General features: G+C 35.8%; 2 protein-coding genes, 1 long non-coding RNA gene and 1 pseudogene across 4 annotated transcripts; 1 reads left to right on the top strand and 3 right to left on the bottom strand.

Annotated features, from left to right (window-relative positions):
* Window positions 1–560: 560 nt before the first annotated feature.
* On the top strand, window positions 561–5186 carry LOC147512556 (DNA repair protein RAD51 homolog). The gene is made up of 9 exons (XM_086595590.1): window positions 561–804; window positions 2034–2178; window positions 2298–2408; window positions 2522–2613; window positions 2999–3093; window positions 3171–3284; window positions 4142–4271; window positions 4462–4580; window positions 4662–5186. Exons 1-9 carry the CDS (start codon window positions 694–696, stop codon window positions 4783–4785), a joined length of 1041 nt encoding a protein of 346 aa, XP_086451716.1. The 5' UTR covers window positions 561–693; the 3' UTR covers window positions 4786–5186.
* An 863-nt stretch (window positions 5187–6049) lies between these two features.
* On the bottom strand, window positions 6050–7095 carry LOC147512555 (germin-like protein subfamily 1 member 17). Its single transcript, XM_086599470.1, has 2 exons — window positions 6966–7095; window positions 6050–6757 (listed from the first exon to the last, which is right to left on the bottom strand). The coding sequence occupies exons 1-2, from the start codon at window positions 7081–7083 to the stop codon at window positions 6192–6194; spliced, it is 684 nt and encodes a 227-aa protein (XP_086455596.1). The 5' UTR covers window positions 7084–7095; the 3' UTR covers window positions 6050–6191.
* Window positions 7096–9027: 1932 nt separating this feature from the next.
* LOC147512554 (putative germin-like protein 2-1) lies at window positions 9028–10138 on the bottom strand (annotated as a pseudogene). The gene is made up of 2 exons (XR_015217226.1): window positions 10011–10138; window positions 9028–9727 (listed from the first exon to the last, which is right to left on the bottom strand). The product of XR_015217226.1 is annotated as a putative germin-like protein 2-1 (transcript).
* A 1760-nt stretch (window positions 10139–11898) lies between these two features.
* Window positions 11899–13739, bottom strand: LOC147512553 (uncharacterized). Its single transcript, XR_015217225.1, has 3 exons — window positions 13610–13739; window positions 12717–12777; window positions 11899–12022 (listed from the first exon to the last, which is right to left on the bottom strand). It is a non-coding gene; the product is annotated as an uncharacterized LOC147512553 (long non-coding RNA).
* Window positions 13740–16643: the final 2904 nt, after the last annotated feature.

The raw sequence follows: 16643 nt of genomic DNA, 5'->3' as shown, positions 1-16643 counted from the left end.
TTTTGTTGATTGAAGAATAAGATCTTAAATTTTTTTCTATGATTAATTTTTTTCAAGTTATTATATGTCTTTCGTTTATGTATGCATTACTACAGTTAACCAACATTTTATCAAAAAGTAGTTAAGCAATGTTCATTGTATATCTTCAAATCGTAAATGTAGATTGGGAAATGTCCATAAGTTTGACACGCATCTAATTACCATCACAACTTGTACTCAGCAAATGTTTAAACAGTTTGTCACAACATCTTGGTTACATGAAAAAACTGGTTGCGCGATCTTTGTTTACTTGTGAAAATTTTGCCTGGAAGCTGTTATTAACGTCTGGAATGGGAAGCTTTGTATCATTCGTAATAACATGAGCATAACAATGGTGGATGTCTCTAAGTCTGATAATGCAGCAGTGGGAAACCATACCCGTTAAAATGGATTCGGGTTGCATCCCGTACCATTTCCAGCCCTAGATTGAACTTCCCTTTCTTCCAGGTTCAAGACATTCAGCAAAACATTCCAATGTAAATAACGTACTGTTTTTCACTTCATAATAGACGGCAAACAAGCTTTTCAAGAAACAAGACCCAAAAGATTAGACTGGACTCGGGTTGCCCCGCCCCAGTTAAAACTATCCAAAAAGTGTTCTTGGCGCCTTGATCGAAACCCAAAAAATTTCCAACCCCTCTTTTTTAACCACCAATGGCCATGGAGCAGAAGGTTCGCCCTAACAATATGATTGCAGAAGAAGTTGAAGAAGAACAACAACAACAACAAGGTCCACCTTGTTTTTTACCTGTTGAGCAGCTTCAGGTATACATTTACTCTTGAATGTTGAAAAATATCGGTTCCTGTATGTTTTTATCGACTATAATGCCTGCCCTTATTTTTAGTCAAGATTGAATCTTTATTGGATTTTGCTGTTAAAATGTTGGTATATGAATATGTGGTGTTCTTTTCTGTTAGAATCTTTATTGGATTTTGGGGTTTTGGTGTTCAATTAGGATTTGGGGTGTGTTCATTCTTGAAAATGGGGTTTTCTTTGAATATTGAGAAATGGGGATTTCTCTGTAGTTCTTGTTTATGCCAAAAATGGGGTTTACATAAAGGGAGCTTCTTCAATTCTACAGCGAAATTTCATTTTTGAGGTCAGTTCTGGAATGGGGTCTTCCCATATTTGCTTAACTTTGGATTTGAAGATGAGTGTAGCTATTGAAGTTTGCATATGTTGTATGATTCTGTTGAAGTTTGTCTCTGATCTAGTCCAGTTTGTCACTAGCAAATTAAGTTTGACTCGAATTCTCGTCTGCTGGATTTTTGTTAATGAGCAGCGTGGATTGATATTCTTTTTAATATCTAAAAATGATTTTCACTGTGATGCATCACTATCTGAGGGAAGTTGCACCATCAGAGTGCATTCGATGAACTAGTGTATGTAGTGAATTGCACCTAAGAATCTCAGATGAATGCTTGTGTATTTATTGAACCAGTTACTTGACAGTAATTTAATTAACAATTACTTACATCTATATAATCTCTCGTTTGTGTTCAAGGTAGCCTTCAAAACATATTGAGAAGCAACTCGACATATCTATCAATTTAAATAAGTTGCTTCACAACATCTTATAGAAGTGTGAGGAATTTAGTATACTATACTGGAAGTAAACGACTGTGATACCTCTTGGCCACAGGATTAGCAAAAAGCAGTAACCACAGCATGCTTGTGAAATTTTATTTCTCGTTTGTATGGTGATATGATAATTGTAGTCCAAATATGGTTTTCCTAATTAAGCATCTGTTTTTAATGCTAATGTGTTTCTGACTTTCTGTTATATGATCATAGCTGTGTTGTACTACTGATTTGTCAGAAAAGGTCATGTTGGTATACTTTATTCATGGTATACCCTTTTTTCCAAAGACAAACCAGTTTTTCATCTGACAAGGATCTTCTTACTTCTTCTTTTTTGAAAATTTTATTTTATGCTAGGAATGCATACTGTTATCTGAGTATTGTTTTTTCTTTTGTTATTCTTGTACACTAGGCGTCTGGGATAGGATCCCTTGATGTAAAGAAGCTTAAAGATGCAGGTCTGTCAACAGTAGAATCTGTCGCATATTCCCCAAGAAAAGAGCTACTTCAGATAAAAGGAATTAGTGAGAATAAAGTTGACAAAATTATTGAAGCAGGTTCGCATGATCTTATTATTTTTCTTTTCCTCATTATGCTTTACCTTTTTGTTTTTCCTGCTTCATGCATCCATTTATTATTAGCAGTTAATTTCGACTTGTGTCTTCATTTTCAACAGCGTCAAAGTTGGTTCCATTGGGGTTTACTAGTGCTAGCGAGATCCATGCACAAAGACTTGAACTTATTCAGATCACGACTGGATCGAGGGAGTTGGACAAGATTTTAGAGGGTAAGTGTCAAGTCTGTATGATAAAGATTTCGGTTTGATACGCCAAGCAAATGAACCAAAGAAAATGTTAATAAAGTGTCACTGTATTGCTTTAACATGGTACTTCTTAATAGGTGGAATTGAGACCGGCTCTATAACTGAATTGTATGGCGAATTCCGTGGTGGAAAGACTCAATTGTGTCACACTCTATGTGTCACTTGTCAAGTAAGATCTTATGTCTACAAGTCCTTTCTCTGAATTCATCTGAATTAGAAGAGCTAGCAAAGTTCAGTTTTTCAGTTTGATCATTTCCTTTATATAAACATGAAACTAACAATATTCTAGGGAAACCGAGTTGCTTAAAATGGCTAAAATAACAGAGTAACGTGATTCGTGAAGAATGGCTTTTAAAATTAACCATTTACTATTCGAAGTTACCTTTGCACCTATTAGCCAGATGTTTGTCTTTGGCACCAATAATATAAACACAGTCTCTACTTTCAAGATTACAGACATGCTTTTTATTATCATTATTATTATTATTAATCAAAACATCCTATACTCTTTTTTATCAAAAAACTGATATTTGCAAAGCGTGTTGGTGTTCCAGCTTCCTTTAGACCAAGGTGGTGGCCATGGTAAAGCAATGTACATTGATGCAGAGGGAACTTTCAGGCCACAGAGACTCTTACAAATTGCAGACAGGTGTTATAATGCTACCATTGGAAATGTGTATATTTTTAGAACTTTGATTTAAGGGTACTGATAGTTGCAATTTGCAGGTTTGGAATGAATGGTCCTGATGTTTTGGACAATGTGGCTTATGCTAGAGCCTATAACACTGATCACCAGTCAAGGCTTTTGCTAGAAGCAGCTTCAATGATGGTAGAGACCAGGTCTGTTACTCCCTGGATGCAATTTTTTCTTTTTCAATTCCTTTAGTCAGAAAAAGGGGGATCTTAGTTCTTACATCCTCCTTTCCCAACTTCCATATATTTTGGATGGTGACTTTGTCTAGACCCCTTCTAAAGAGCAAAACAGACTCCACTAAGTCATGGCTACCAGCACATTTATGGAGGTCATGCAAAGACTAATGGGTTTGTTTTTAGACTTCAAAATGATGGAACGTGTAAATTTTAGAGATCCAGATTGCTGTGGAGCATTCATGATGAAGTCAGACTCCTAGTTGATTTTAAGCACTAATTCATTGGTTTACGTAGCTCTGGCCTCAATTTAGCCAATGAGCGTGAAGGTATTTACAATTAAATCAATGAGCAGAACTGAAGTGCACTAATACAATTAGTTTGAGTTTTTATGAATATCTTACTTACTCATTAAATGATTATGAATTTTAGGTGTACGGAAAAATAAAATATGGAAGATGCACCGAAAACTTTAATAGTTTTTTTTTTAAAATTTAAGCTAGGGTTAGGCGGACCCTCACCTGTATTAGATTAAAATGTTCTTACATAGACTTTCCCTTGAGCGTCCTCTTCTACAATGTTTTGAAGGGTACAGTTAAGGGGAGGTACAAAATTGCATAATCTTACATCATCTGCCTGACTAACAGCGGCTAAGTGATCGGCTGCCTGATTAGTCTCTCTGAATACATGACAAAACTTTAATAGTTAACCCTATGACGAATACTCAATTATGTTAATACTCACCTTCAAAAATTATTTAGTTGACTACTCCTTGACTCAACTCAATAGATTGCAAATGGTTAGTTGAGATGTTGGTTTTGTTTGTACAGATTTGCTCTTATGATAGTGGACAGTGCTACAGCTCTTTACAGAACAGACTTTTCTGGAAGGGGGGAGTTGTCAGCCAGGCAGATGCATCTTGCAAAGTTCCTAAGGAGCCTCCAAAAATTGGCAGACGAGGTAGTATATATACATTTGAGATGGATAAATCTCATAAAGCAAGCTTGTTTGTTTGTGAGATAGAAGTTTGAGTGTTGAATTGTGTACTGGCAAAATAGTTATACCTTGGAATATGTCCTTAGCCTTTGGGTTTATGTTGTTACTATATTGTATTCTTAGCATAAACATGCTCTAACAGTATGGTTTGTAGTTTGGTGTGGCTGTAGTGATTACCAACCAAGTTGTTGCAAAAGTGGATGGTAACATGTTTGGTGGCCCTCAAATCACGCCTATCGGTGGAAACATTATGGCTCATGCTTCTACGACAAGGTCCGATATTTGCTTCTTTCTACACATGCTTTCTATCGATGATTCATTATGTTGATGGTCTATGATTCCCATTTTGTCTAGGCTTTCTGTCCGCAAGGGAAAGGGTGATGAGCGCATCTGTAAGGTAATAAGCTCTCCATGTTTGGCTGAAGCAGAAGCACGATTTCAAATTTCTGCAGAAGGTGTTACTGATGTTAAGGAGTGATCCATGCTAACCTGTTACCTCCTGACTTGTTTTGGACAATGAGGTCTTCGACATGTGATCTTCATATCTATTAATGAAGCCACAGATATCCAGATGCTATAGTTCTATTAATGAAGCCACAGATATCCAGATGCTATAGTTCTATTAATGAAGCCACAGATCTCCAGATGCTATAGTGTTGCTGCATCGTATTCTTGAAGACAAGATTAATGGTGTATTTCTATTCATTTGATAATTGATTAAAGATCAGAAGCCCTTAAGTTTTGGTCTCGGGAATATTTTTCTGTTAACCGTTCCATTATGGCTCTAATTAGATGTAGTTGATACTTGATACTGTAAATGGTACCTTCACATATGCTGGCTTAAGAGCGTTTTTATAGTGAATGTTACTCTTGGTTGAATGTCCTTATGTTTTGCTTTGGCAGAAATCACCCATAAAAACCGTCTTGTGGCAGGGTAATTTTAACTTGAAAAACTGTCTTCTACTGGGTGGAGCCCATTAGAGGGATCTATTCAAAAGCCGTGTAGGGCCAAAAAAAGTTCAACCCAAATCCATGTGGGCTTTGTGCTCAAACTTTTAAGATCTGCCACAAGCTTCCAATTTGGAATCTGCAAAAATGTCTCTTGCTAGTTTAAACTTTTATTACTTGTATATTTTTGAACTGAGGTCGCTACTTATTGCAACCTATGTAGTACACACTACACAGCAACGTCAAATTTCATAGCTTGTATTGCTTCACCTCCTTGTTCTAGTGTCACGGCTACTATAAACTTATTAAATAACAAATAATGTAAGTGGTACGGTATTAGATGTAATCTGCTTTGTCGTTTGAGAACTTCCCCAGTTTAATGGCTGAGTTGTTGCAGATACTCCACAGTAACTTTGTGAATGTGGTTGAAAGTTGAAACTGCAGACTGTGTCAAGGTTTTGTTGTGTGGAGACGATGCACTTCTCTTATTGAAATGAACTCGCTTTTGAGTTGCATGATACTTAGTAGTCATTACAACAAACAAAATTTATGTTGTGGGAATGAGATGGTCACTTGCAAGTTACGATTCTCATTTTTATATAAATTCATAGTAGCTGGAAGCAACTGGAGCTCTCACTTCTGTTTCTACAACAAAACTATCATATTATATGATTGTAGAAGTGTTAACATTTTCATTTTATATTGAAATACAGTTCTGAGAAGATAGTGCTCGCCCTCATGGACAATATGGCAGTGGCACAGCTTAAAATACAAGTAGTTCCTTCTAGTTGAACTTTCTTATTGCAAGTAATCGTGGAATCTTATTGATAATGATATGAAAAGGAACAAGTTCTACAAGAGAAATTACAGGGTAAGAACCTAAGAAACACCTCTGTTACAACAAAATAAGCCCCATCCTATTCAACAATATAGGTCCTATAAGTCACTACGCCGCCCAGAGTTGGCCGTGAATGGAGCTTGAAGAAGATTAACAACTTTCTTGTTAACTTGGAATGCCTGGGAAAGAATCGCATCTGAGATGGGTGGACTTGATCCGAAGACTGTACTTGGAATCATAATCACGCCGGAGTTCTGGCTGCTCATACCAGCAATAGCGACAGCCCTAGTGGGTCCTACGTTTTTCTGGAAGTGAATAAGGCCTTCAGGAAATACAAATACATCACCCTGATTAAGGGTTTTGGTAATGAGGCGGTTACCGGCGCTGGAGGTGACAAATCCGACATAAAGTGTACCTTCCAAGACTACTAGTATCTCAGTTGCTCGAGGGTGTGTGTGGGGTGGGTTGAGGCCATTGGGACGGAAGTCTATACGAACCATGGAGATGCCAAGAGTGTTGAGTCCAGGTATCTGAGCCACATTTGCTGGAGTGACCACTGAACCTTGTAGGTTTGATGTGTTTCCTGCTAAATGAAGTCCCTGCAAGTAGAAATCGTCGGCAGTAGCAAGCACAGGATCCTTGCAGAATCTCCCATTTACAAATACTGCAAAAACAAAATTTATTTAAGTAACATTGCATTTGGAAATCTGTCTAGTGCTGTATGTGTTAGTGTATGATTTCTCACTCAATTCGGCACTATAATTGAAAATGGAATGTATCAAATTTCATTTGGCAAACTTGGCCAAAGTGCGAAACTACACTTCTATATACTTGTGCTAAATAAAAGAAAGGAGAACAAAGCTCAACTATACCAGCTCCTGTTGGGTCATTAGTAGCCACACAGAAATCCTGAACTGGATTGGGATCAGAGGCAAGAACAATGGAAGCTAAGACAAGTAGAGTGAAAGCTACAAGGATGTGAGAGCCCATACTGTTTTTCCTATTTCCACTAGATTTGAATGACTGTGAAGATGTCTGTACATCAGTATTTATACGAGTCTAATGCGTATAAAGTCGTCAATCCTAATAACACCCTCTTCAATTTTCTTAATTCTAAAAGACCTGTGTGCAATTTTGAATTTTACATGCTCTTTTATCGGGACATATTTGTCAAGTGCTCAAGTGCTGAATACAAGGATCAAATCTAATGAACCATGTGCAGTTTTGATTATAAACAGATTCTTTTGTTGATCATTTGATTAGTGCAGAGCCTAGTGCACATGGAACACATGAACACTAAAATGTGCCTGCAATGGGCAGAAAGGATTATTGGTTATGAATACTTAGCAATGAAAAGTAGTATATAGTATATATTAATTATTCTGGATAAGTGCGCGCTAGGTTTGGTCACTTATAAATTGGTTAGTTGCAAGAAGACCCTTTACGAATCTCTGACCAGATTGTAATAAGTTATTTGATTAACAGTACACGAGTTATATTATTTATAGAGTTTTAATTTAAGGCATCTCTTGCAGTCTGGAATTTGCTAACATGTGCACCCAACAAAAAATGGAGATATTCTATCCAGTTATTTTTTCAAATTACTGGTTTTGATTACAGTAAAATAATAGCTGAAAGTTCCATTCATCTTGTGTTTCCCCTGCCAGAAATTGATCAGAAGAACCATGTCTTACTTAGCATCATGTCTTTTTTGTGGGGTAGGACCGTTTTTCACTTCGAAGTGGGAAGTCCTTAGCGCGACTGCGCAAGTTCTACTAAAAAAGCCCTCAAATCACATATTCAATGCCAAACCGAAGCACAGAGACAATTAGTACTAGATTTTGTGTTCGTTTAAACTTGAAAACCTGTATCATCCATAAGTATGATAGTGTCAAGTGCTTCGTTCAGTGCAATGGATTGAGCCAGCTTTCCACAAATGTGCCTCGCTCAATACTATCATATTTCAAACGATAAGTTTAATAAGAACATTGTTATGAACAGAGGTCTTTACATTTACTGAACAAAAAAAACTAACATTTCATTCATCGAATTGGAAGTGGAGAAGCATAAGAAGTATCTATAAGTCTATAACAGAACAAAGTCAACAAACAATTACAGTACAATGACATTTACATTTTAATATGGTTACCCACGTACTTTTTATAAGTTTTCTTTATTATATTGTTCAGCTGTATTAGTCCAGAACTTCCGCAGCTTACTGGCTAAATTGGAGCAGATAATCCTTATATGTGGAACTTTAGAGAATGGGATGGAAACTTGACAGGCAAGTCTCTCCGAGTGTCGCACCACAGCACTCACTTTTTTAAGAATGTGATGGTTACCATGTGTGAAGGAGGAGGAGGAAATTCAAAGCAAATTAAAATTTTAGTTCTAGTATCATACATTTTATCACAATTCTGTGCAAGTCTCATGTTACGATCTTGCATTTGGTGATGGCATCAATCATAGGTCGGAGTTCAACCCCTCAAATTGACTGTCTGCTTGTGTTGCATAATATGATATATTAATTGATGCAGACGGAAATTTGACAAGTAGAGCATCGCTAGGCGGTGTATCATTATGCTGATATATATGGAATAACTGGCTGAAGTTTTCCACTTATGCCTACTCATTACCTACTTGGCTACTTCAATGATATGGGCAATATATTTAGGTAAAATATTTCATACTATAATAGAACTTTTCACCAGGGCATTATTATAGTCACATCGCTTTTCACATGTGGTGATGCAATGCAAGAAGCTCTTTTTTGTACTGTACGTATAGCGCAAGGATTTCATTTTCGCATCATCGCATGTATAGTGAAAGATAGTGAAGAGAATAAGTTACCAAAAAAAAATGTTAAGAGAATATAGCGTCAATACTGCACGCAGTAGCACTCTACTTTCTGTTTTCATGAAGTTTTTTCTTTTCGCGAGCAATTAAAAAACTTTATTGATCATCATCGAAAGATACGAGTGTTACGAGGCGACATCAAGATACATTTTGAGGTTAAATCAACCTCTTTTATTACAACATTCAACTCTATGATCTGTCCTATCAATCACTACATACTCGAAACTAACGGAGGTAGGCCCAAACGGGGCACAAAGAAGATCAACTACTGTCTGGTTAACGTACTTGGAATGCCTGGGAAAGAATATTATCTGGGATGGCTGGATTTGAACCAAAGACAGTACTTGGAATCATAATCACGCCAGAGTTCTGGTTGGTCATACAAGCAATAGCAACTGCCCTAGTGGATCCTACGTTTTGCTGGAAGTGAATAAGGCCTTCTTGAAATACAAAGACATCACCCTGATTCAGGGTTTTGGTGATGAGCCGGTTACCGGAGCTGGAGGTGATGAATCCAACGTAAAGTGTACTTCCAAGACCACTAGGATCTCAGTTGCTCGAGGGTGTGTATGGGGTGGGTTCAGACCATTGGGTCTGAAGTCTATACGAACCATGGAGATGCTAAGCGTGTTAAGTCCAGGTATCTGGGCCACATTTGCTGGAATAACCGCTGAACCTTGTAGGTTCGATGTGTTCCCCGCTAAATGAAGCCCGCTCAAGTAGAAATCATCACCAGTAGCAAGTGCCGGGTCCTTGCAGCAACTCCCATTGACAAACACTGCGAAGGATATGATTCGTATATTAGCAGAAATGCATGGTATTAGGTAAATCAAAAGTACTGAAATATGTTTGTAGTGCGCATTTTCGCGTATCAGCTTTTCTGTCTGTGTGCTTATTTGCTCTCAAACCGGTACTTTAGAAAGGAAAAGGACTAATCTAGTACTCTGTATTTTCTTTATAGTGTCATTGTAGCGTTTATTATATACTATACGCATGAACTATATTTAAACACATTTCCGTATACTAAATATAACTAAGAAAAGATTGAACAAAATTTGTACCAGCTCCTGTTGCGTGGGGCGACGCAGAAGTCCTGAACTGGACTGGCATCAGAGGCGGGAACAGACGAAGTTAAGGATAGAAAGGTTAAAGCTAGAATGATGCGAGAGCCCATAATGTTTTTACCTTTGTTAATAGCTAGATTTGAATAACTCCTAGATCGAATTCGTTTATTGTTATTTATAGAAAAAGTTTATATGTATCAACAAGTCTGCAATAATCAATCCTGAAGCACAACCACTTCAATTCAAAAAAATTAACAGTTAAAGAACATTAACAGAAAATATATTCTTGTATTGGTCATGTTTTAAGCAGTCGTTAGCCTACAACGATGAACGATGTCGTGATATTGACTTTTATCTAAAAAAATGTCGTGGCAAAAAAAAATGTCGTGATATTGACCATGTAATTGCTGAAGATAGAATTGTACTAATTCTCATGCCGGTAGACTGCTTATTTAATTATATATTATACATATATTAAGCAGCTATCAGGGTTGGCCAAGTGCCTACCATTGTTATTTAGACCTTCCAATCTTAATTATATTATATTATACTAGCAAACGGGCACGTGCGATGCACGTGCTAGCCATTTGATTTGATTAAAGTTCTTCTTATGAAAATTGAATTGTCCTATCAATTTCCTAAAATATCGTACTATTCGTTTTCAAGTTTTTTGTTAGTTGATAACTTTTTAGTTACTTGTTCTAGTTTCAAAATTATTTAAGGTACACAACTTTGCTATATGCTAAATTTGGTACAGGTTTAATGATTGATTAACATTGTTTGTAAGAGAAAAAAATAAACAGACATAGGATTCATGGCATGTAAAAGTAATAATATATTAACAACGTAGATATAATGCTGACAATGTGCAACAAATTACATGTAACTAATTTTCAATTTTCATGCCTTATTGTTAGGTGTTTTCTCTATCACGAGCAGGTAACTTGATTTTGTAAAACTCCAAAACATAGGCCAAGTCCAAAACTACTCTGCTAGCTAGTTTCATGAGAATGTATGTCCCAGCAAATGGCTAGACTCCTCCAAGAAGCATTTTCCTCAGGAGCTCCAGAGCAATAGTTTTGGCCTTGGCATGAGCTTTATGAAGGCTACATAATATGACATACCCTCGTTTGCTACAACTCAGAAACATAATTTTTCTTCACAGTCTCCGCATCACTCTTAGATTGCAAGCAATTAAACTACTATGGATATGAACGAAGACAATTGCTAGTTAGAAGTAATGCCTCTTCGATCTAACCATTAATCGATACCTGGCATCAATAACAACCATGCACGACAATGTTCTTCCTAGTTTTATTGTCAATTAACCACACAGGATCCACAATATTTTAAAGGTGTTGGAGACTTTTAATGATAACAGTAAGAGAATAAATCAAAGCTTTTACTAATTAATAGTTCCTAAATAAATGTAGCATAATTTACAATTATACAAAAACAACAAAGAAATATGGGAAGAAATATGGGAGAAATATGTGTAATTGCAAACTTGTTCTTTCCTTATTGTAATCATTAAGTCTTGCATATTCACAAAAGGTACTTGTTATCAGAGTTAGTGGATTTCCCTTTTCCCCTAACCAAATGAAACAAAAACAGTCTTAAATGCCAAATAAATTAATTATACAATTCAATCTAGACATACGCTGAATCAGTTTTCAAACATTTTCCATCTCGGAGATGTTCTGAGAGCCTAAAATCTAGAGGGACTTGTTCTGCACAAAGATTGCAACACCACACTTGCCACAATTGAAACCTTCGTACAGTTCAAATGCAACATTGCCAGTTATAACCTTCTTAGCAAATATCTCCTCAACAATGCAAAACTTCTTAAGACTTCGTACAACATGGCCGTTGGACATAATACAACATATGTTCTCACCCTCAGGGCAGTTGGTAACCAATGAGTTCGATCTCATATAGGGCTATCATTACTTTGGCACTATCATTGTCAACAATAAGCCTTAAAGGTCTTGTCAGGGTGTCAGGGTGACCTGTAAAGAGTCTGGTGAAGTTCTTTGAAAGGAAGTCGACACAGATTATTATGATAATACTGTCAACAATAACCATAATACAAATAAGAGTACAAAATCAACATATTACTCTCAAGGATGTACATATATTAAAACGAAAGCAATGGAGGAAAACTAAACCTGCGTATGAGGGTCAAAAAGAGTGGGAAACATCAGTACATTACTTTATTTACTATGGACTGTACTTCAGGTTTAGTTACAATATAGACTTCTTATTAGTCTTTATATACAGGTTCAGTAAGTGACTATGAACCCCCAAAAATACTTTCCTTACGGTCACATCAAATCCAACATCAAAAGGATCACTACTAATTTTTTTCTACAGAAGAAGTATTGAAGCCCAACGACAAACATTAATTTTATATCTGTGCTGTCAATTTATGCTATCCAAGTTTACATTTTGTCCAAGGCTATCCATGGTGATTAGTTTACATCTAAAATGATGCATTAAACATAAAATGCATATTAGAAAAAAAAAAAAAAAAAAAAAAAAAAAAAACTCACTAACTAACTATAATAATAATCCTTTAAAAAGAAGAGTCATATTAGAACTAATTTACGTCCACAAAAATGTTGATTTCAATGGCGATGTACATCGGGGATTAGGAAGCAATGAAACTGTTAAGCAAAAGGGTAGATGGGAAAAGAATGATACCTCTTTACAGGACGGTGTAACGGCAGGATATGATTGATGAGAGAATAGCATACATTTAAAACTGAAATAAGAGAATAACACACATTTAAAACTTGAGAAATTATCTTGACATGTATGAATTTTAATGCATTCAGATTTCAGACGACAACTTATGTTGGGAAAATACCACATACTGAGGAGTAAATAAAACTAAAAATTCTCAATAAACCGATGGGAATTATAACATTAACTCTGATCCTCTTGTCCATTCTACATCATCTTGACACCTAGAGAATCAGTGACTTTAACTAAAAAAATACATTGGAACGATTGTTCTGGGAAGAAAAAAAGTCATCTTTAGATTTGCATTATACGCAACTGGAACCATAACGAACAAAACCAAAAAAGAATGCAGTCAACATAGGAAATGAAAACACTTAACCAAGATCAGAAGTTGATAAATTTTAAGTTTGTTCCTAGTCAAACGGTCAAACCCACATAAAAATGGTAGGAAAGAACTAAAAGAGGGCGAGTGAAAGTGGATTAAACTTTGAAGCTAATTGAAATGAAACGACAATTGGATATCTGAAAATTTGTAAGATTTACATAACACCATTTGTCCATAGGTTAAACTGAAAAAGTAAATTAAACACTAATATCTGATAGTATGAACACTAATCTGACCACTTCAATGGAATGCATCCATAGTGCAAGAGGATTTTTTTTTTTTTTTGAGATGGAAAGAGATGTCTTATGACAACATGAAACATGTACGCGAAACACAGACCCACAAAAGACTGGTAGATTCCCAGAGACGAAAATATTCATGGAGCTAGCGCAATAAAATCATTCACAACAAAATTAAGAAACTAACAATGAAATTAAACATAAATTATGTACCGTGTCATACATACCTTGGTAAATGATCGCTGAACTAAGGAGAACACTATTAGTAATTGATAAGGCGCGCAAATGTACAATGATTGCTATCACTGTAGAAATAAAGAAATTTATAAGTAGAACGATAGAATGCTACCAAACCAATAGAAAGTAAATGTACTGAAAATATGTCATGTTATCTGTAATCACTTAGATAAAATACTGAAATTAGAAAGAGGACAATTGAAGAAACCTCTTTCTAGTGAACCAACCTTGTGTAGATCAGTAGATCTATTAAGATGTTAACAATGGTTGTAATATTCTTATCCATCCCCACCTTCCATGTCATAAAGGTTTCTTCCATTCACCCCACTTCATGTGAAATGACAATGAGTTATTGCATTCGGTTTGCAGATATTGTAGTCCCCTTCCTTGAATTCCTTGGAGGCTTTATCCATAAGTCCATGCTTGCAAAACACATAAGCAATTGCAATTGAAATGCTCTGTCTAATTTAACTGTTTTGTCGACTTCAATCATTTCCACCAAAGCTCTTCCGCTAGATATAATCCTCTTAGGCACAAAGATCTAGTGCCTGACATGGAGGAGCTTTTATACTATTTTATACTACAATCAGAGTACAACAATAATTTTTTTGTTATTAAAAAGATGCTAATTGATTACCCATAACACCAAAAAACATTCAAAATTCAGCGTACGGTAAGTCCTACAACATGGATGAGTGCTCCATTGATTTATGAATGAGGCATGACCCGCTTCAGAGATCACTGTCTTAGGGAGCTACTAAAATGCTCAACCAGAGACATGTTACTCGAGTTCAATGTTAACACCCTTTTTTTTTATCGCAGTTGAGGACTTGAACCATATAGGTTTTTCATTGGGAGTCTAGTGCATGAAAACAATGCAGTGGAAAAGACCATGTGAGCTTTTTGGAGATAAAACGAACAAAATACTACATCAAATGACAATTGACAACAAAGGAAAGTGTATCAAGCCTTCATACAGATTGCCCAACTAACACCAGGCTAAAGTAATTTGCAAAACATCTCTAAGTAGTAAATCGTAAGTACGAAATAGGTAGCTCCTCACACTTCACGACTTTACCTGAGTAGCAGGGGACACTATCAGGATTCAGGAGCTATTGTGCGGAACAGAAAAGGATTAAAGCAAGAACGAATCCTAATGGTTGCTGCAAGACAGCGATTCTGCCATTGATTTTCTTAAAAATCATTAGCCAGTTTTCTCTCCTTCAACAGGTTTTTATAAGATTTGTGTTAGGCATTAAAATCCCAATGTAACATGTGTGTCATAAGCAGGTCCTGGACCTTTCAATAAGTTTCTTTGACGGCATAAGATCATAGGGGACTCAGAAAAGATGGAGTTTCTATTCTGGAATATATACATGCCCCAAGCGCAGACCATTCACAGCCATAACATTAGTTTGGAGGCATTCAAAGTCAATATGTTAAATGAAGTTAGTCACCTAAACTCTAAACGGAACTTGACTACTACAAACATGTAAACAACTCTTGCAGGAACACATGGATATAAGCATGGTTCTACTCATGAGATCTATTAAAAGCGCTTGTGGGATGAAAAGAACTGGGCATTTTCCAGTGTTAGGATAAACAAATATTAGATTCATTGAATAACTCATTTATACCCTATGTACAATAATATGTACAAATATGATAAATACATTCCCCACAATAACAAATATGATAAATGCATTCCCCACAATTACTATGCACACCTGTAAAAAGGCATATTTTCCTAAGTTAGTAGACCTCGTGAAAGCTGCGGTGGAATAGTAATATAACATAGTACGTTATACAACATCAGTATAACTCTTTATTTCCATCCTCCTTTATCTAGGCTTGTACCATCAACAACGCAAGAATGCATTATTATATAACTTAATAACTTAATTAGTTATTAGTAACCATATGATGAGATGAAAGGAAAAAAACAATAAGCAAAGAAATGTCTAAGTTATAAAGTCACCCTATTGCAAGACAACATATAACGAAGTGTAGACTGTAAAAGTAAAAAGCACTTAAATAAGCCTTGGAAAAAGGCGAAATAAATTGTACCAAACCAAAGTTGTAAACTGTGGAAACACAGGAATCTAAAGCATGAGTACTCTCAAACAAAAGTACATAAAGGAACGAAACCTACCAAAGCAAGTTCTTCTAAGCATACCTTAAAGAAGCTTATAATCCCAATTCGATTGACATTGTAATGAAGCATTATTCTTTTTGCCAACCTGTGTTTGACAAAATCATTAGAGCCCAAAATACAAAAATAGGAAAAAGTAAGGCAGTTAAATCTTATCAGGCTTTTCTCAAACAACAAAAAATCATTTAGAAGATGAAGGTGGTGAAGAAGACACAGAGAAACGGGAGGAAAGAACCTCTTCGCGAAAAAGTAATGTTTTTTCTGCTATTGCTTTCAAATCAAAATCAGAAAATTTGAATAGAGTATTTGTTTCTTCACCCGTAGTGTTATGGACGAAGAGAGACGAAAAGAAAGTGAATTATCGTTTATTCATGAAAAAATTAGCAAAACGGTGCGTCGGGTTATTGTTTCAGGAATGGAGAGAAGAACGAACGGTTTACTTTTTTTTTTAATTGGGAAAAACGGTGTCTCTGTTTCTGAAGACGTTGAGTTTTATACTCCTGGGAATGCTTTACATTACCCATTTACCCTTTCAATGAAGAACAAAAAATAAGTGGCTGTCTAACTTTCCGGTACCCTTCCCATGAAAAACTTTGTGTTAAAACCGGGAATACGGGAACTAATTGGAAAATCTGGTATCCGCTTTATATATAAGATTATATTAATAATTGGTCGATGTGAAAAACGTTTTCATTTTGCGGGGGAATTGAATAAAAGAATATATTTATTGTAAAGAAATAGAGAAAAGTAAGTTGTTTTAGGGTAATTTTGGACATACCCAACAAAACACTCCCATACCCCAACTTTAAAAAAAAAAAAAAAAAAAGATTTTAGACACATTTAGCTTCTTAAATTACCCTTCTTTTTTATTA

Source organism: Coptis chinensis, chromosome 3 (assembly GCF_015680905.1).
Source record: "Coptis chinensis isolate HL-2020 chromosome 3, ASM1568090v1, whole genome shotgun sequence".
In the NCBI taxonomy this organism is placed as follows: domain Eukaryota; kingdom Viridiplantae; phylum Streptophyta; class Magnoliopsida; order Ranunculales; family Ranunculaceae; genus Coptis; species Coptis chinensis.
This window is presented reverse-complemented; position numbering and strand designations above follow the sequence as displayed.

Coding starts and splice junctions, on each gene's coding strand:
- LOC147512556 (XM_086595590.1), top strand. CDS start 694: ATGGCCATGGAGCAGAAGGTTCGCCCTAACAATATGATTGCAGAAGAA. Junction 805..2,033: donor TACCTGTTGAGCAGCTTCAG/GTATACATTTAC, acceptor CTTGTACACTAG/GCGTCTGGGATAGGATCCCT. Junction 2,179..2,297: donor TGACAAAATTATTGAAGCAG/GTTCGCATGATC, acceptor CATTTTCAACAG/CGTCAAAGTTGGTTCCATTG.
- LOC147512555 (XM_086599470.1), bottom strand. CDS start 7,083: ATGGGCTCTCACATCCTTGTAGCTTTCACTCTACTTGTCTTAGCTTCC. Junction 6,758..6,965: donor TAATGACCCAACAGGAGCTG/GTATAGTTGAGC, acceptor TTGTTTTTGCAG/TATTTGTAAATGGGAGATTC.